Below are 20,384 nucleotides of genomic sequence, written 5' to 3'. Positions count from 1 at the left end.
TTGCAATTGTCAGTGATAATTCAAATGAGATTTGCCTTATGTCTTACAGTAATCTTTTACTAGTTTTGTAGTTTCAATTTGTTTTATTATTATTATTAATAATAATTTATGTATTAAGATAAGTTCAAGATAAGTCACTGAAAACACTGTTGACATTGTTCAGATTTTTTGCTGAATGATGGTACAGTCAAGGTTTGCACAGCCGAGGCAAATATTACAAGAAGCTGTTATACAGTATAGCAACAATGCTATAGTTTCAAAATATGTTAGTCCAAGGTTCCACTTGGTGCCTTAACTGAGTCATAGTTAAGTTATGAACTCTTTTTTACACTGAAACATTTATCAAAAAGTATCTGATTACAGTAAGGAAGGCATGTAAAGGAGATGTGAATGTGTTACGTGACATAAAAAGTATCAATATGACAAAATCAGACAGAAAGGCATGTTTAATTTTCCTGGTGCTATAGATTGGTATTATCATATCAGTTTAAAAATAACCACCTTTGCCTATAGAAAGGAGGAGGAGACACATTTCTTTTCAAGTGGACGAAAGGGCAAGAAAGTAGAACGGCCTCTTTACTGTAAGGCATGTAGGAACACAAAGTTACTGTGTTGCCATGGAAGCAGTAGGGTTGGTTTACTTAGCCACTGTGCTGATGTGCTTGGCCACTAGTAGTTTGCAATGAGCAGCAGGCTTGGAGCCCACATCATGCAGGTATTCAGCCATCACAGGGATCTGGGAGAAGTACTTGCGTGCCAGCGTGTGTCTGTGCTTGACAGAGCGGATGAACACCACACCATAAGCCTATAGGAACCAAAAGAGTTTTCTGTCAAAGTTCGTTTTTGTCCAGCATCATTACAAGCTGAACACCAAACTTAGCATCATAACACTGCCATCTAGCTGTGGCAGACATGAAGGAGTGGAAGACAGACACTCTCTACTGGGCCACCAGGCAACCGCACTCGGCTTCAGCCCTTCCCCACTAATGACATTTATACCTCACACTTCTTGAATGATCATATGAATTATATCTGCACTGAAAGTCTCCTAACAGGCAGCTTGGCATACAGCACATGTACAGCATTCATTTCCTTATCAAACACATGTACAAATGGACCATGGGGCATGCATGTTGGTCAATGAACTGTATCTACATTTACAAAGATGCCTAACGAACACAAATGTTGGGCATACCATTCCATTACTTTAAGTATAGAAATATTGCTACCATGTTCCAACAACAACTAAGTCTATAAAGCAATTTACACCTGGCTTTTACAGTGAAGCTGTCATGCCCTCTCCATACAGTGCTTATGGCGATTTGCATCTAGCTGTTTAGAGTGTGGGCTGTGAGGTCACCTTCTCAATGCTGTCCACTTTGAGGTGGGCGGTGGCCTCGTCCTTGGTCAGCAGGATGCAGTTCCAGGGGCTCCAGTCCCAGAGCTGGTCCCAGCGCACCAGGGTCAGCTCATGCATGTTGCTCCAGGCACTGAGGGCCGACTGCGCTCCCCACACCACATCCACCAGGTAGCGCAGGTCCTGCTCCTACAGCACACAAGCACAAGACATACCCATACCACCACCATCACATAACATAGACACTAAAGGCAATACAGACAATACAGACACACACACACACACACACACACACACACACATACACACACACACACACACACACACACACACACACAGACACACAGACACACAGACACACACACACACACACACACACACACACACACACACACACACACACACAGACACACATAAAATTGCATAACATTATGACACCTATCATCCTAAAGCAGGCATACCTGTGGGCATGTACAGTAATACTGTAGGTCTACAGGTTTTGTACAGGAACAGCATGTTTGAATGGGCACTGCACTAGTCAGATCAGAGGTGTGCTCCTGCTCTTACCTGCAGCAGGTATGGGATCTTGGCGTCTGGGTTGCACTCAGCCTCAGCCTTGCGCACACGCCTGAGGATGCTCTTGTAGTGGGAGAAGTCCTCCCTGTGCCGGGCCTCATTGTCCAGCTCACTGCAGCGGCGGCAGTGGCCCACCGCTCGAGCGTTGGCAGTGAGGGCAAAGTGGGTGGAGCGCAGGTAGGCGTTGCAGCCACGGCAGTAGTAGATGTCCTTCCTCAGCTCGGCTGGGTCCTGGGGGATCTGCTCAGAGATGGTTAGCCGCGTTATCTATTTGTGCTTTGGAGAATTCCAACCATGTAGACTATACACATTTCGAACTTGAAAGTTTCACACATAAGCAACATTTTTAGTTGTTTGACAGACAGCATTGGCTCACATAATGACCTAAAGTAATATATAAACAAACAAAAAAACAAACAACTCAACAAAATCTGGTCCAGTCCAGTGAAGTGACCACTATAAAAAGCTCCAATGGGCACTGACCCTCAGCAGCTTGGTGACTTGTGGGTTGAAGGTGGGGGTTTTGATGTACTGCAGGAAGAGAGTGGAGATCCTTGTCCTCAGTCCCTCCAGATTGGCCTCCTTCACACCCCTAAGCAAGAGATCTGACTCTCTGTCAATCAGCTCCACAATCTCCTGGGACAGCTTGCAGTCATGCTCCTACCAAAACACAAGTGGTCCGTGGGCATTTACCATCAAATGATGTGAGTGAGAAAAAACCCTTGAGTTGAGTTCAGATCAAATTGCCTGGACAAAAAACAGAAAAATAGGTCTGTGCCAAAAAAGCTTCTCCATCAACCAGCTGTAACCCAAACCCAGGGAAATAAAAGAGATCAGGTGCGCTCAAGTGAGGGTAGGTCAGGCTTTTCAGTAAAGCCCACTCATAAACAATGGCTACCTTCACTGTGTGTTTGAGTGTGAGCAGCACGTCCAGTCTCTCCTCCTGGCAGAGGTAGTGCAGGTTGATGCTGCTGTACAGGTCTCTTAGCTCCCTGGCTCGGAGGGTGTACTGGGTGTCCATCTCAGTGACCTTCCCGTCAAACGCTCTCCATCTTCGAGGAGCTGCACACTGTGAGTGGGTCCAGTAAGGCACTAGGGTCAGGACTCTACTAGAATGCTCACCTCTGACAAGCATTAACAAGACCTCCACTCGCACAGGCACTTAACTGCTGATCTTTGAATTTTGAATTAGCAGTAGTGATTTAATTAGCATTTTGCTGAAAATCACAACACAAATGCAATAGGGGTTGACAGAACTGAAAAGAAACACACGAAAGGGTATGATTTTGTAGATGTGTGAAACAGGGAAGCCACAGACCTTGTCCAGGAAGGCTTGTACAGCCTTGGACTGATTCCTCTCACCAGCGACGATGCGGTGGCGTCCGATGGAGGCGATGAGCTGCGTCTCCTTCTCCAGCAGAGCGCACAGAGCAGCCTTACGCTCAGCCCCACCCACACAGCTGTCCATCCGCTCCAGCTCCTCCTTCCTCCACTCTGGGCCACAAGCATCACACACACTTGTACACAGGCATGTACACAAACACACACACACACACACACACACACACATATAGGCTCTACATACACACACACACACATACACAAACACACACATACTGTATGAATGTCTTACTTTCAAGTGCATTATAGAGGAGAGCGAAGTCCTCCTTGTTCTGTGGGTGCATCCTCCTGTGGTGCTCAGCACTGATGTAGTCCTCCTTCTCCTGCTTTTTCCGCGCCTCCTCCTGCTCCATCCACACTCGACGGAACTCCCTGTCCATCCGGAGAAGGTCGGTGAAACGCCTGGCCTGCCAACGCCTGAAATACGTCTGCAGAGTGATCACCTGACACAAAACAGACATGTTTATTTCACTTTCTTAAAGGTGCACTATGAGATCCTGAATGATGTTACTTCTGTTGATGTTCCACAACAAAACACTACTTTTCAATGCATGCTACTAAACCAAGTTTTCTCACTGACCCCAACCCATATGTGCATGCTCACTAACCCCCAACCCCTCCCCTAAACATCTTGTTGGTGTTTGGCTGAAATATGGTTTGTTATGTTTTGGTACACAGCCTGTACCCAAGTGTTTGTTTGACGTTTTACAGCCCCTGTGTTGTCTCCAGAGACTGGATTTTTTCACAATGTATTCAGGGAGCAGGCAGCAAGCTGATCAAAGGGAGATGGCCATCATTTGAGACAAAAATTAAATTGCTCTAAAAACCATGCAAGATCTCATAGTGCACCTTTAAGTGACAGAGACATTTTCTAATACTCTAACCTCCTACATAGTTCCCATACATAGCCTAGATAAAAAAAAAACCACACAATTTCTAGCTGTATCTAAACGCTTCAACCTACTATCCATTACAGTAATAAACTATTGTTTGTCCCTGATAACTGAAAAGACGTGCTGATAAGGAAAAAAGACAACAATTTGGTAACAGAAAATATTAACGAGTTGCCACCTCTTAAGTCTTTACTGTAACATACTCAGTTTGCACCCCAGTAAATAGACATGATGATGCACAAATAGTCATGCACAAACCCAGAATAATCCACCCAAATAAAGACGCAGAGAACACATACAGCATTGAGTCTGGCGCTGTGGTACTGGTCTGCGGTGACATATGAGCCAGGGCTGATCAGCTTGTCCTCCATGCTGGACATGTAGCAGCCAGTCTTGGTCATCTGGGTGGACGTGTTGTTGGCGCACTGCTGAGCCTGACTCTTCATCTCCACTGTCTAATGAGGAGGGGCACAGAGATGATTTAAACAAATGTGCACACATATGGACACACACATGTTGGGGGGCTTGTAGGAGTGTGTATTGTGTGTTTGGATGTGTTCCTGGCCTACTTGTGTGTCCCGGCTGAAGGTGTCCACTCCTTTGTCAGGTCTCCTCTTGGCCATGGTCTGTACAGCAGCATGATGGAACTCTGCTGCGGTGGTCTTGTGACGGTAACCTCCCAGAAAAGGCTTTTTCCTGGTGGCCCTCTCAATCTCCACCACTACATCCTGATAGGTGTCTGCTTCTAGACGGAAAAAGAGAGGAAGGCAATTAAAATTCAAAATTATTTTGGAGTCATGCATGGCAGTGCATAGGCTACGACCTGAAGGAGAGACTGGGAACATGTTTGCACCTGTCTGGACTCTGACAGTGATGACGTCCGACATGTTGTACTGCTGGAGTTTTACTGGACGGATGGGGTGTCTTTCAGGGTCTGATGAGGTCATCTCTAGTTGGATAGTGCCATGAGGTTGAACGCCCAGGTCAATGAGAGTCTGGTCATTCCCCACGACTTTTCCTATGGGCACACCGAGCCCTTAGAAATCATTTCACCATCCACTTCATAGGCTAGAACTATCTGCAGTAATATGCCATTATAACCTAGATCCTAGATATCACAGAGTGTCAATACTTCAGAATATCTTACCATCAAGAGAAAGCTGTATGACTTCTGACGGAACTTTCAGCTCATTAGCAAAGTGATCCTTCAGTTCTCGAGTAGTGACACCAATGGTAAAAGCGATGGTCATCATATGTCCCTCAGGCATAAGCATAATCTTAACTGCAATAGAGAGAAAACGTTCACAGTATATGAGTTCATGTCTTCTTGCACAAATCTGGCTAACCCTGGCAGGTAGCCTACCTCTGACATACAGTATATGTAAAAAGAGTAAGCAAGGTCAATCTCACCACTGGCCGTGGAGTTACCCAAATCAGATGTTACGCTGACATGGCTGGCAATGTCTTGATAATCTTGTTCTGCCACTACATGACCAGTCTCCCCTGATGTCAAAAAGGCTGGACAAATATTTGTTGGTATAACAACTTCAATGTCATTGTGAGCTTCCTCGGTCTGTATTTCAGTTTCAGACTGAACCTCTGAAGTTGCATAATTATTTCCCGAAACTGATTCGTGATGGTCCTCAGGGGCACCCTCGGTCATTTCTGGGTCTGTGGCTTCATCTTCCCGTTCGGACATAGCTAATTAGCCTATTCAGTACACGTCTAAACTCTAAAAAGTAAAACTCGACACACGGGAACAATAGTTGCTACTAACATTTGTAAGAAATATACACATTTTCAATTACGTGGTAGTAGGAATAGTATGCTAGCTATCAACATGTTTCCTTTCAGGGAGGATAGAGTGTTTGGTTGTTGCCCTGGTAACGGCTCACGTGACCTCTCAATATTCCAACAGAAACTTGGTTGCTCATGGGGGAAGTAAACAAAAACGTGTGCAACAAGGCACATGATCACACATTATCTCTTTGTGTGCACTGCACATTGTGCAGTTGAGGTGACCTACCCTATAAACTTGAACATGAGACTAACATGAACCTACACTGTTTTAGATAAGCAACGTGGCTTACTCTAGGACTGACTGAAGTGCCCTATTATATTGTGTAAAATGTAAAACGTAGGCTATGACTGCAAGCTTCTGATTTGGCTGCGGTGCTAATATTCACCAGAAGCCATGGTAAACAACACCACTTCTATGTTTACTAACAAAGAACAAAGACAATGCTGATAGAAATAGCAGGGTAAGGACACGGGCATAATTTATTGGCTATGTAGCACACACACTATAATGTGAAGCCATGCCTCATTGTTATGGCATGACATTCATTTTCAGAACTTGGCTGCATTGATAGCAGGCCAGCCCAGTGTTTAAATGCTGCCATCCACTCAGAGCAACACTCTTGTGGGGGAGACATCCACTGGTGAGTGTTACTACAAAATGTACATATACTTTCAGTGGAAAAAAATGTAGGCTATAGGCTATGTGAAGGCATCTGTTTATGTTGGGGTTCCCTTACAAAACAATAATTGCATTAATGGGACAAATGACTGCAGTTATATAACAGTTTCATGACCAAAATATTTCATATCTGCAGTATAGTGCAGAAGTATGTAGTGCAATACAGATGTTTCATGTCTGCAGCTTTTGACACTTGAAGTAGACCTAGTGCAGTTATTTTTTTGTAAGAGTTTAGAAAACATAATAATTCCTGAAATGTTTGCCCTGTGATTCCACCCCATTATAAATGCAGGTCAAAGCTCACAGATAGGAATGGATATGTTTGTTGGTATGAGTGAAGATGAAATCACTGACCACGTAATTCAGATGAGCCTTCAAGAAACTTGGCAAAATCCATTTTTATTACCAAAAGACAGGTATCTCAAAATCTTTTACTATCTTTGAAATTTATTCCAAATAAACATTGTATTCTAAATAAAAAATATTGTTCACAATCATTTGGACAATTTATACACAATCTTTTTTTTTCTTTTCTTTTTTTATCAAGTTTAGAGATTTTAAGTGATGAAAATGTAAAACTTCTGGATGCTATCAAGGAAGGTAAGTGACTGCAGGGCATGTTGACCTCATTACCCCTTGCCTTTATTACTATAGTGCTTATCTCCACTACCCTTTGGTGTTATCTGTTGTGATAATGTTGCCACTTATTAAAGATGATATCTAATGAATTGCACATCAAACAATACTCAGTAAATGTTCAGAGAGTTAATGTTCAGACTCATGACAGATCATAAATAGTAATAACATCTCCTGTTGTGTAAGGTGTGTACCATAATTAGATCATTTGCTGATAGAGACAGAACCATGAGCCTTTTTGATTCCCTACTTCATAAACCCATTTGGAGATCATAAAGTCCCTGCACAGTTCTAAGGTGACATGGTCATTTCCAGGTGATATATCAGCTTTGCAAGAGCTGCAGAAGTTCCCCTCTGCTTTCTTGGAGGTGGACAGTGGCGGTTGGCTGCCTCTCCACAGGGCAGCAGTCCAGCCACTAGCCAAGGTGCTGGAGACAGTCTTAAACTGTGAGTTTGATTCAGATAAACACTGCTTTAGTTTGTGAGGATTTGAAGGTTGTACACTAATACGTTTGTTTTCTATCATGCATGTTACAGCCCCCTGTGATCACGATCTTGAGAAAAAGACAAAGGTGGGTGAGACTTGTCTCACTATGGCTGTTGAAGCTGGTCTGTTGGAGAATGTGAGAACATTGCTGGAGTTTGGAGCATCTCCTTCATGTTGCAATAGCAAGAATGAGTCTCCTCTTCTGCTGGGTAATGAATTCAAAAAAATTCAATTGAGATTGGTTTGATGGTAAAAAAAAAAACCCAATGGAATTATCAAAATATCCCTTGTGTAATACACTAAGTATATACACCACCCAGAGCACATGTCTACAGAGTGAAAGAACTATGACAATTGATGCCAGTTTTTCCCTTCTCACATGTCCTATTTTTCTATGCCCTTGAAGCGGTGAGGACAGGCTCCTATGAGCTGGTCAGTGTCCTCCTCTCCTACGGGGCCTCTGTGGGCCAGGCCTGTGCCAAAAAGTGGACTGCTATGCACGAGGCAGCCAAGAGGGGCTACAGTGACATCATGGTGCTATTGTTTAGTTGGGATGGGAAGGTGACATTCAGAGATCAACATGGTGTGACTCCACTGGGAACTGCAGCAGAAAGCGGCCACGAAGAGATCATCCGAATCCTGCTTCAAAACGGTGTGCTATGATCTTTGTTTGTGGTTGTTTTGGACTAACATGTGGTAGACCATACAATTATAAGGCCAAGACCAGACCATACAATTATTAGGCCAAAACCACAAGACCATACCATTCTTAGGTTCAATTCCAATCCCAGACTCTAACAGTAATTCCTCTTTTGAAGGTGCCAATGTGAATGCCCAATCTAACAATGGGGAGAGTGCCTTGATAGAGGCAGCCAGCGCAGGCAATCCAGATTGTGTCAATCTTCTATTGATGAATGGGGCTAATCCCAATCTAGCCAATGTTTCTGGCCTCCTTCCCATTCATCGGGCTGCCTACGATGGACACCTCCTGTAAGTGATGGGGCTGGAAGCTCTTATATAAATTCAACTGTGACCTTGTCTCAGGAATAGTAAACATAGGTCTGACCTTGTCTGTGAACAACTGAAACTTTGGACAAAGGTTGGAATCACTCATAAAATCTCACATTCCATGGACACCAACCATCAAAAGTAAATAGGCTTTCATTGAGACAATGACAAATGACACGATTAAAAAAGATTTCAGCTTGCAATATTTAACATGATAAATACCTCAGATACTTAAGGCGCCCAAAGAGGACCAACTGAACAGCTCCATTAAAAAGCACATTGCTGTTGGGTCTTTGTATGTACATGTAGACCCATCCATTCCATTCTAAATTGGCTGGTTCCATCTACAATACTAACAGTATTCAACATGTCAAGATGGTATTTCTTATAAACCTGATGTTATTTTAAAGGTCCTATAGAATGGATGAATTGAGTATTGCACTGTGTTCTCTGATGTTAAAATAGTATATATTCAACTTTGATTTTAAAAAATAAACTCAATTGCAAGCTTACAAGACTAATTAAAACCATATATTTAGGCTAGGTATTGAAATGGTCTGTTTGACTAAATGGCGCCCTCTTTGGCAACCCCAATTGAACTTCAATGGCTTTGCGAGGTCTGACATCACAAGCAAGCAGTTTTGCTGAATCGCCCATTTCTTAGTGTCTATTCCTAAGTTCAAGATTTCCATATGAAGGAGGGCACAACCATGTCTCATGTTCATGTTAGCTCTTTGTTTATGCACAACCTCTCATAATTCATGAAAACCAAGAAAAAAAATATTTCCATTCTAGGTCACCTTTTAACTAAAATGTGTGTTTTGATTTATGAATGATAAATGATTCCAGTCAATCCCATGCATGCACAATTAGCATATCCTGTGAATAATTAAAGGTGAAACATGTGTGAAATTCAGTTTTATGTATCATTGAATAATAATACATTTGTTTAAATTATACTTACAGTGTTCTGCGGATATTGATCCTCGTCACCTCTAGAAGATCTGTGCGGTTCTCCGGCCAGAGTCCGGTCCATTCTGCTGCTGATGGCGGCCATGCACAGTGCCTGCAGCTGCTGATTGAGTCGGGATTTGACGTCAACACAACTCTGAGTCAGACCGTCTCAGACACCTACAGTGACATGCGGCGGAGTGCCCTTTACTTTGCCGTCTCCAATGGGGATGTCACCTGCACAGAGATGTTACTGAATGCTGGAGCCAAAGCTGACCTGGACCCCCTAAGCTGCCTCCTAGTGGCCGTACGGGCCGGCAGATATGAGATTGTGAAACTGCTGTTGGCCAAAAACGCTAATGTGAACAGCTACTTCACTCTGGTCAGCAACACGGTCTTCCCTACCGCTCTGCAATACTGCCTTAGAGATGAGATAATGATGAGACTTCTGCTCAACCATGGCTACGATGTGAAGAAATGCTTCAGCTGTCACCATGACAACCCCTCTGATTTGACCTTCTGCCGGAGGAGTCCTTGTGATCTGCTGTGTCAGGTTAACAGTGATAAAATCCCTGTGAGTTTTCCTCTGTTAAGTTAAACACATAAACACATACTTGATGTAGTTAGTGAGGACAAGATCAATTATGACATTTAAAACTGATCTCCCCATGAGACCATGGTTCATGTCACTGTTCTTTAAGCAATCTCACTGCCTTGACTCAAGATGAACATTCATGTGCACATTCAGTGAACAGAACCTTAGGTGACATCTCAATGAGCTGGCCAGCTCCACAATTGACCACCATGTTTGCTCTTTGTTTATCTTCTGTATCAGTTCTGTGAGTTCATTGGCCTGCACTGCCTCAAGCACCTCTCTGGGAAGGTGTTGCAGATTCTCCTGGACTACGTGAGTAATGTCAACCTTTGCTCCAAGCTCAGACACATTCTAAAGAAACAGACGGAGTGGGAAGACGTTTCGGAGATCATTTGTGAGTTCTCAAACTTACGCTGTTTACTTTTACTTGTCTTCAGTTTCCTCCATCCATACATATCAAATCCATGCTGAAGTATCCCCCTGGTTAGTCTGGCACTGATTCTGAGCTGGTGTGTGTCTCTTTGGACTAGGTAACCCTCGCTCTCTGATGCACCTTTGCAGACTGAAAGTCAGAGGACTCTTGCATCTGAACTCGCTCCATGATTCCAGCCCCATGGATTGTTTTCCACCCAGAATTATGAATTATCTGTTGTTTAAGGAGAATGGCCTTTATGACCTGTCTGCTGTGCCTGTCTGAAGCCTTGGTCTGTTCCAATAATGTCATCAACATCTTATACTGTACATAATATACTTGAATTTGTTTTGCTATTGTCATTTCCTGAGGGCTTTTCAATAAAGCCTGATATGGTATCACAATGTTTTCAGGGCATATAAAAGCGTCATACTGCATACTGCTATACAGAATACACATACTACATACTGCATACTACATATACACATACATACGACTTACATATACTTGAATTTGTTTGGCTACCGTCATTTAATTATTTAAAACTTTTTAATAAAGCCTGTGGTATTATAATGTTTTCAGTGCATATGAAAACATCATATTACTACATACTGCTACGGTACATGTACTAGTACAGTACATACGATTTATATACTTGAATAACTCTTCAGGGACTCTGTCCTAAAATTTGTTTTGCTATTGTCATTTGATGAATATTAATAAAGCCTGATAAGATAAACAACATTAGAATGTTTGTTTTCAATTAACAATCAATTAATCACTAGGCCTATACACATGCCTTATAAGTTATTAGCTGTAGTAATACTTTAGGCTGTGTTGTTAGATGAACAAGGTTTGAGTGTGTAAAATCACCATGGTGAGCAGAGAGTGGAGCTTACTTTCCCTCCAGGGTGCTTTCCTGCAGGGAGGTCAACACAACTCCAGACGCTGTCTCACTCTCACTGCCTGTCTCACTGTTCAGCTCCTACTGCCTGTCTGAAGCACACAGCCCTTGCAGGTTTCTGATAAAGCACTGCCCCCTGACATCACTGGCCCAGCTGCACAGTGAGAGCTTCTTGTTCATTATCACAAGCATTCATTCTTTGAAAACTCCATGTCTTGTGTACACAAGCACAGCACTTCAGTGTGCTGGCATGCACCACTGCCCTGGCAGGTGAAAGCCAAAAATACATTTGTGGGAGAGTGCGGGTATGTGTGCGCGTTCACCAGGGGGAGGTTGGAGCTAGACAGGGAGCAGTGCAAACAGACCTCCTGGCATGCTTATCTGGAACTCGTGATTTCACTGGAAACATAACCATATTTCACAGAGGGTAAGAGCCGGGGTGGCTGCTGACAGTCGTCTGACACTTCCATTAATGTTGCAAGGCATGTGTGTTGGTGGCGGTGTTCGAACTTTTGAACTTGTGCTCTATAGGCGCACATTTGCTGCAAACGTTAACCCAGTTTGACTGCCTGCAATATGAAACCTGTGTTGTTGATATGTTTGTCAAATAAATCCAACATGTTTTCTGTTAGCCATATGCACATTTGTGTCAGTCATCATGTTCCTCTTTTTAATGTGTCTTTGAAGTAAAAGTCAAAAGCATTACAGAGCTAGCCTAGAAAATCAGGACATTGATTGTTGTATATGATATAGATTCATAACAGTGGCCTTTACTGATACCACACAGTTGAATCATAAGATTAAGAGGACAACATGATTCAGTGGATCAATGCCTATCTTATAGCAATATTTACATGGCTGACCATTTCCATTTTGTACATTTCTACAAAAAGGTAGCATGGCAACTACAGATGACATAGATGATGATGACCTTCTGGACTATGCCATACAGATGAGCATTCAGGAGTCCTGCCAAAATGCAGCCTGCTCAGAGAGGTACTGTATGGAGTGAATATCTGACATATACATTTTGGAAAAACTTCAATGAAAAATGGATTGATTTGAACAAATGTCTTCTTAGTTCCAGCTCGGAAAACTTAAAAATCCTGGAAGCCATAGAACGAGGTAATTTATCAATCTGTTTGTTTGTTGTGTTTCTTACTTTTGTATTTTGAAAGAAGGCTGGTTTTTACTGAATATGGAATACATACTGTATTCCATATTCATATGGAAGTGATTAAAGTGTTCTTGGGGAAATTGTGGTCCGCTATATTTTTAAGATGTAAGTGCTGTATGCAACGAGCCTAGAAATCTATAGATGCCCCTAGTGACAGCAAATCTAATTTGTGGGTCTGGCTGGTCAGGCTAGTATGCAACACATATTCACGTCATGTGTATACAGTATATGTCACATGAGATTTTTGATTGACTTAGATTATAGTGGCCCATATTGTAATTCCATAAATTCACACATCTTATTCTTTGTTGTCATATGCCAGCTCTCCATCTGTCCACTTTCAGGAGACTTGTTCTTGCTTCAGAAGCTGTCTGATGTGCCAGCAGCCTTCACGGAAGTGGACAGCAGTGGATGGTATCCCCTCCACAAGGCTGCCCTCCAGCCATCACCACAGGTGCTGGAGGTAGTCCTCTATGGTGAGTGGAAAGAATTAGAATTGGAGGACCACATGCTGTACCTATACAATAGATTTTGAATTCACACTTTCCTGATACTACTGCAATTTTTTTAATGCAGGTTTAATGTACCTGTCCTTGTAATGTTGACCTAATCCCTGTATTGTACAGTTTCATTCCAGAATTATACGGTGAAATGTATTATCTGTTGAACTTGAAGTTATGCTATGGAAATACTACCCATGACATATATCATAAAACAGCTTCATATAGACTGAACTTGGAGGAAAAGACCGGGGATGGCCAAACTGCTCTGATTCTGGCCACACAAGCTGGTCTGGTGGACAACGTGAGAATGATGCTGGAGCATGGAGCATCACCAGACGGAACCAATGAGAAGAATGAATCAGCACTTTTGCTCGGTAAAATTGACCAAATCATATTTTCTCCATCAAATGCATGTGCAATCTGGTATTTCAACTAATTGAATGCCTATCTTGTTTTGCTCGTTACCCTGTTTCACTGTTGCAGCAGTCCGACTGGACCTGTTTGATGTGGCTCTGACTCTGGTCTCCCGGGGAGCCTCAGTGAATCAGCACTGCCTGAAGAAGTGGACGCCAGTGCACGAGGCTGCCAAGACGGGCTGCACAGACATCCTTAAGCTGCTCTTGATACATGGGGGCAACATCTCAGAGACGGACCAACATGGAGTCACTCCGATGGCTGTTGCCGCAGAGTATGGTCAGACAGACACCATAGAGATCCTCATTCAGAATGGTGAGAGCATGGCAGTGCCTGTGTGTGCCTGTGTGTGCTTGAGTGAGAGGTTTCATAGCAAAATGACATAGCTTGTTACATTTTATGCTTTTAAATAAGCATATAAGACACGTTTTCAGTAGCCTATAACTAAACATTGATCAGCATTAATATTCAGAGATGATATAAGCCATAGCTGCCTGCTGACTGCAAGAAATCAAGACATCTTCCTAAATATTAGGTGGTGACGTCAACGCAAAAGCACCTAACGGGGACACTGTGCTTTATGATGCTGCTGGATCAGGCAATCCTGACTGCATCGAACTTCTCCTTCAACATGGAGCTAACCCCAATATTGCAAGCCTCTCTTCTCAGCTCCCCATCCATCGAGCTGCCTATGAAGGACATTACCTGTGAGTACTTTATCCTGAGAGAAACCAGCGTAGCACTGAGATTGTCCACCGTTACAGGCTCAGGTTATATTTCCTTAAAGTTCCGTCTTGTGTGCATGTCACTTCATGACGATTGGATTATGAGAAGTTGAAGATGTTGTCTTGTCACTTTCCCTGTAAGGGCCCTGCGTATCTTCATCCCCATCACTACCCGGAGGGCTCTGCGGCTCTCTGGCCAGAGCCCTGTCCACTCTGCTGCTGACGGAGGCCATGTCCAGTGTCTAGAACTTCTTGTGGAGAAGGGCTTTAATGTGAATGCCCTCTTGCTCGCACACATCTCGGAGAACTATGGTGACATGCGGCAGAGTGCCCTTTACTTTGCCGTCTCCAATGGGGATGTCACCTGCACAGAGATGTTACTGAATGCTGGAGCCAAAACTGACCTGGACCCCCTAAGCTGTCTCCTAGTGGCCGTACGGGCCGGCAGATATGAGATTGTGAAACTGCTGTTGGCCAAAAAGGCTAATGTGAACGGCTACTCTCCTATGGTGAGTGACACGGTCTTCCCTACCGCTCTACGGTACTGCCTTAGAGATGAGATAATGATGAGACTTCTGCTCAACAATGGCTACGATGTGGAGAAATGCTTCAGCTGTCACCATGATGATAATATGTGGACAACTGTCACTGAAGAGGATGACTGTCATCCTGACAAAGAGGTCCCTGTGAGTACCAGGGATGTAAAAAGTATGAGTATCAAGATTATGTTGATTAAATTATGTTTTGTGATGCTTTATTGATTTTCAAAAACACTGTATTGTTACTTGATAGTTTACATGCAAAGATTCATAGTAGACAGGTTTTGACATTTTGTGTTGTACTTCAACCCAAAGCACCCCTCTCAGTGTTGTGAATCCAGACATTTGACTCTTCCTCTCTACTGCGCTCTTAACACTATAGACAGTTTCCTTAAAATCAGATTTGTAACAATTATATTATATTGCTTACAGTATTGCAATACATCCCCATTTACATTTTAATATCTCTGCAATGTACTGACTCATAGTCACTGTATCCCTGCAATATCTAAATAAATCGAACTACCACAATATAGATAGCTAGATAGATAGATACTTTATTGATCCCCAAGAGGAAATTCACGGAAATCTTTGCCAATATGCAGCCCTAGTGAAAGCTGCGTGTTGGATTTCATGATTTTGTGAGTTGCAACATGACTTTGTTTTTTCCTCTTAGTTTTGCGACTACATCAGTGTGTCCTGCCTTGAGCATTTGGCAGGAAGAACTGTGAGAATGCTACTGGATTATGTCAGTCATGTCTGCATCTGCTCCAAACTTAGAATGGTTTTGGAGAAACACAAAGAGTGGTCAATAATCTGCCATATTCTGGGTATGGTATATTTTATATTGAGAAATACAATGCATGTTATTTCTGTTATAATTCCTTACTCTTGTTTTTCTATTCGTAGGAAACCCACGATCGCTTACACACCTCTGTAGGCTTGCAATCAGATCGCAAATGACCTCACAGAGATTTGCTGACCCTAAGACTATGGATTCAATCGTGTTCCCTCACAGACTCAAGAACTATGTGATGTACAAAGAGCATGATCTGTATACTGATATAATATGCTCCAGTGAGTCCAAATAGTAGTGTGTCATGCTGCTTTCTTACTATTGTATAGTTGCTACTGCAGCTGCAGCATGTACAGTAACCAGGTTTAAGTTGATCTTAAACATTTCCCAATGTCTTAACATAATTTACTAAGCAAAGCACTTTAGTAAAGAAATAAGGAAACTGAACATGTTCATCATTGTATCATTATGAACTCTAAACTACGTCATAGACTTAAATACTGTAAGTGGGATACTTTTTGCATGTGTTGCTATGTTCATATTTTATTTCTGTTGATACCTAGCCTGGAGACGACCAGACTCTCTTCTTTGCAGAGAGTCTGGCCTAGCTCCATTGGCAAACGTTTATTTCCTGGTTTGTGGACTCTTGTCTGAAGTTTGAATTCATTGGAGTTCAATCGCTAACGCTTGGTAATGACGTATGATAACCACGGGGGACACAACTATAATGATAGGCTTGAAACTTGTAATGTAAATGTAATTGCTCTTGGGAACGCCCTCTGCTATACCAGACGGAAGCACGTATTCAGGCGGGGGCCAGGCTAACTTGAACCAGTACAAATCTATTAATGTAAAGACATTGTGCTGAACCATTGAAATGCACAGTGTATATAAGCTTTCATTAAAATGTGTGCTCATCAGCAGGAGAACGTGTCCTGTGACGGGTCAGAAAAGTGAGTGTCCACACGGTTGTATTCTCCCTCATGCCATGTCATTAAAACGTCAAATGATTCATCTCTCCCATCTCTAGAAGATTTCTCTTTTGTTCATATGTCTGACTCTGAGTTTGACTTTGACACACCATACCAGCTTTTTCCAATACAATTAAGATTCTCAGTGGAATGCTATCTGGTTACATCTCCTTTCCAGAAGAGGAACATCACTGTGTGGTCACTTTGTTACAAAGTCACTCCCACCCCCAAGTCCCTGTGGCAGCTGAAGAGATTAGACTAGAAGCAGCTCTCTAATCATCAGAGTCAGGACAGCCTGCTATTCTCCACCAGCAGCTCAGTGAAAGACGGAGAAGAGTCCGGTGCTGGCCTCTGTAGACAGACACAGCACAGCAGCATGAGCTCCTTTGGCTACCGGAGGGGACTGGGCAAGTATGAGCACGTGGACGAAGAGGAGCTTCTGGCCACGCTGAGCGCTGAGGAACTGCGAGAGCTGGAGAGGGAGCTGGAGGAGCTGGAGCCGGATGATGCTGTTCCCATTGGGCTGAGGCAGCGGGACCAGACCGCCGCCACCCCAACAGGCCCCTTCTCCCGAGAGGCACTCCTCAAGCACTGGGAGAACCAAAGCCCAAGGCTCCTGCAGGTTGGGCTGAGATTCTTATCTCTTCACTTCTAGTACATTTGCCAGTAAGACACTTTCAGTTTATCACACTACTTATGGGACTTTGTGTCCAGAAAGATCTCGTTATTATGGACATAATTGCTGTCATTCAGACCGATTAACTAAAACCTTCACTGCTAAAAGGGGATCAAAAGTCATGACAATTATTTTGCAAGTGACATCTTAAAGTATTTCTCCGTCTGTAATACAGTTTCTGATCTATTTAGAGTTAAACAGGTCTTACACATTAAGGGTATAGACTATACTGTCCACATTATAAGGGTATAGACTATACTGTCTAGTATAACCTCATGTAGGTCTTCCACATTATAAGGGTATAGACTATACTGTCTAGTATAACCTCAGGTAGGTCTTCCACATTATAAGGGTATAGACTATATTGTCTATAACCTGGCAGGTCTTCCACATTTTATATCTAGACTATATTGTCTAACCTGAGGTAGCCTTTAACCTTGTCCATCCCTTCCTGGAGAACAGGGCAACGTGGAGAAGGGCCAGACTGATAAGAGGGAAGTGGCCAGTGTGACCCGGGGTGATGGTCAATCCTCAGCACTGACAGACGCTGACAGGACCCTACAGGAAGATAGCACGAGTGAAGCTGGCAAGAGCGGAGGGAAAAGAAGGGAAGAGCACCAACAGCTGCATGTAAACAATTCCCTTCCAGGGCACGGAGAGGTCACAAGAACTGGACCCTGTAGGTTCAAATGTCCTAAAAACCGCAGCATCATTCCCAATCAGAACCTAAAGACAACCCCTGAACAACCGACAGGAAACCCTGTTGTGATCAGCGACGTGCTGGAAAGGGTCATCAGTAACGAGGCCTCACTGAAAGAGGTCAATCTGAACAACGGCGAGGACATCCCCATGGAGAGCCTGGTGCGCTTGGCCGAGGCGCTGAGCGTGAACACACACGTGCGCATGCTCAGCCTGGCCCACACCCGCGCCGACGCCCGCGTGGCCTCCAGCGTGGCGCTCACGCTGCGCCGCAACCGCACGCTCACGGCGCTCGACACGGACTCCGAGGCGGTGTGGGGCGGCGGCCTGCTGGCCCTGCTGGGCTCCCTGCAGCACAACAACGCCACGCTGGAGGAGCTGCGGCTGCACAACCAGCGGCACGTGTGTGTGTGTGTGTGCGGCGCCCGCGCCGAGATGGAGATGGAGATGGTGCGGCTGCTGCAGGCCAACACCACCCTGCTCAAGCTGGGCTTCCGCTTTGAGCTGGCCGGCCCCAGGATCAGCGCCACCCGCCTCCTGACCAGGAACCAGGAGCGCCAGCGCCAACAGCGCCAACACCAGCACCGGCGCCAACAGAGCCAGCAGCCCGCCACGCCCTCACCTGGCACCACGTGAGGCTCTACTGTAGTGTTCTAGCACACACTTCTGACCAGTGCAAATGTAGTTCTACTAAACTGCATGAACCTAAATGTCCCTGTCACACCATGTCCATGAACCTAAATGTTGTGTTCCATATAAGCCGCTGAGTTTCAATAAGCTTCAAATGTGTTCTCCACAGTGTCCGCACGTGTGATGAGGAGACAGATTCATCATCACAAACATCAACTACGACCTCACCCGCTCCTCCTCCTCCTCCTCCTCCTCAGTCTGTGAGGAGCAGCAGCCTGCCAAGCCGACAGATCGCTGAGGTGGTCCGGCAACATGAAGGCTCCAGCTTGGCTACAAGGCACACAAGCACTCAGAAGTCTACAAGAGCCGTCCCAGAGGTGGTGAATAACGGGGAAAAAGAAAGAGGGGAAAGTGCCCTGCTGGACGTCAAGTCTGCCCTGCGGCCCACATCAGTGAGGAAGACCAAGGCGTCAGCTGGAGCCCGTTTACCTCATCAACACACAGTGATCTCATGGAGGCCATTCACACTAGCAGTGTTCGGTCACTCCGAAATGTGCGTGAAAATGAATGTTAATAGCCTATTTTTGTATCATTTAAGTCTAATCACTAGGCCTACATGTATCTGCGTGCAGAAGTGCATCCAATTCTCTTTTGAGTTAGGAGAATTGACACAGGATGTGAGTGTGACCCTGAAATGATTCTATTCTCACACACCAAGTGACACATGGGAGGAGCATTTCTAGATCTCAACAGTGGAACTGAGAGGGTGATGGTTTCTGCATGTTTGTCTCTGTGCTTTTCTGAAATATATAATATTGAATTAAATGTCCTAATCTTTAATCTTTAATCTGACTCCTCTCAATTTAGGAATCTGTACAGCCTGTCACTGCTCTGTTACAATAATGTTAACTGTCAAGACCATGGTAAAGCTCAAACAAATGTAGGTGTATTCCACCGACACAACCTGTCTCTAGTGGCTCAGGCACTGGGTGCAGGAAGCTGCTCAAGTTCAGTTTGATCATTCCATCGAGCACTGAGGCAGAGAGGCAATCCACTGCCCATATGGAAAATATATAGAAAAAACTTATATGCCAGCAATGTGTTTTATATACAAAACTTGTATGAAAGTGGCCCCTTTCTCGTTTTCCTCATACAACGTCATATATAGTCCTTACAGGTTACAATGTTTTATATGTTTCAGGTTACACAGATTTAGTAAGGATCTTATAATGGTTTCACTGTCATATAAAAATCTATCAGGTCTACCGTCGATATATCGTTGGAAAGCTTAGTTTATGGCCGTTCATGTGAGTAGGCCTACAATAACTTAATTTTGTAAATTTTACTGAAGCAACTGGTTTCGCTTTGCACGGCCACTTGTGTTGGGGGACATGGGAAAACAGCAGGCAAAGGGTAGAGATGAGAGGGCTGGAGCTGTGGGGGAAATATCCACCCGTGGAAAAGGCCAGCCTAGAATGTTCTCAAAGGCAGGCTCTGTAAATCGTAGACCCATTACCTACTTATTACAGAGGAACCAGAACTAACATTTCATCTG

At 43.9% G+C, this 20,384-nt stretch overlaps 5 protein-coding genes across 7 annotated transcripts; 4 read left to right on the top strand and 1 right to left on the bottom strand.

Annotated features, from left to right (window-relative positions):
* Positions 1-431: 431 nt before the first annotated feature.
* Positions 432-6,076, bottom strand: iqub (IQ motif and ubiquitin domain containing). Of its 3 annotated transcripts, none has more exons than XM_062548117.1 (12): positions 5,638-6,076; positions 5,375-5,509; positions 5,081-5,245; positions 4,797-4,972; positions 4,527-4,682; positions 3,567-3,777; positions 3,252-3,427; positions 2,832-3,002; positions 2,417-2,593; positions 1,925-2,173; positions 1,361-1,546; positions 432-805 (listed from the first exon to the last, which is right to left on the bottom strand). In XM_062548117.1, exons 1-12 carry the CDS (start codon positions 5,924-5,926, stop codon positions 638-640), a joined length of 2,259 nt encoding a protein of 752 aa, XP_062404101.1. In that variant the 5' UTR covers positions 5,927-6,076; the 3' UTR covers positions 432-637. The 3 variants fall into 3 exon arrangements, with proteins under 3 accessions (XP_062404101.1, XP_062404102.1, XP_062404103.1); XM_062548118.1 differs by having other exon boundaries at positions 4,797-4,969; XM_062548119.1 differs by having other exon boundaries at positions 4,797-4,966.
* Positions 6,077-6,632: 556 nt separating this feature from the next.
* On the top strand, positions 6,633-11,199 carry LOC134094544 (ankyrin repeat and SOCS box protein 15-like). The gene is made up of 10 exons (XM_062548116.1): positions 6,633-6,668; positions 6,999-7,122; positions 7,254-7,306; positions 7,658-7,789; positions 7,880-8,038; positions 8,236-8,481; positions 8,648-8,819; positions 9,804-10,362; positions 10,624-10,777; positions 10,914-11,199. Exons 2-10 carry the CDS (start codon positions 7,019-7,021, stop codon positions 11,078-11,080), a joined length of 1,746 nt encoding a protein of 581 aa, XP_062404100.1. The 5' UTR covers positions 6,633-6,668; positions 6,999-7,018; the 3' UTR covers positions 11,081-11,199.
* Positions 11,200-12,035: 836 nt separating this feature from the next.
* Positions 12,036-16,834, top strand: LOC134094007 (ankyrin repeat and SOCS box protein 15-like). The gene is made up of 10 exons (XM_062547363.1): positions 12,036-12,126; positions 12,593-12,695; positions 12,781-12,824; positions 13,221-13,352; positions 13,595-13,753; positions 13,863-14,108; positions 14,329-14,500; positions 14,661-15,204; positions 15,734-15,887; positions 15,967-16,834. The coding sequence occupies exons 2-10, from the start codon at positions 12,598-12,600 to the stop codon at positions 16,146-16,148; spliced, it is 1,731 nt and encodes a 576-aa protein (XP_062403347.1). The 5' UTR covers positions 12,036-12,126; positions 12,593-12,597; the 3' UTR covers positions 16,149-16,834.
* Positions 16,835-17,040: 206 nt separating this feature from the next.
* LOC134094360 (leiomodin-2-like) lies at positions 17,041-18,604 on the top strand (the record flags this gene model as incomplete). Its single annotated transcript, XM_062547858.1, has 2 exons — positions 17,041-17,446; positions 17,963-18,604. Coding segments are annotated over exons 1-2 (888 nt in total), but the record flags the coding sequence as incomplete, so codon positions are not given.
* Positions 18,605-18,621: 17 nt separating this feature from the next.
* LOC134094604 (leiomodin-2-like) lies at positions 18,622-19,654 on the top strand. Its single transcript, XM_062548195.1, has 2 exons — positions 18,622-18,831; positions 18,999-19,654. The coding sequence occupies exons 1-2, from the start codon at positions 18,635-18,637 to the stop codon at positions 19,525-19,527; spliced, it is 726 nt and encodes a 241-aa protein (XP_062404179.1). The 5' UTR covers positions 18,622-18,634; the 3' UTR covers positions 19,528-19,654.
* The last annotated feature ends 730 nt before the right edge of the window (positions 19,655-20,384 follow it).

This window comes from Sardina pilchardus, chromosome 10 (assembly GCF_963854185.1).
Source record: "Sardina pilchardus chromosome 10, fSarPil1.1, whole genome shotgun sequence".
NCBI classification, from domain to species: Eukaryota; Metazoa; Chordata; class Actinopteri; order Clupeiformes; family Clupeidae; genus Sardina; species Sardina pilchardus.
Note: the sequence above shows the minus strand (reverse complement) of the source record. Positions and strands in the feature narration are given on the sequence as shown.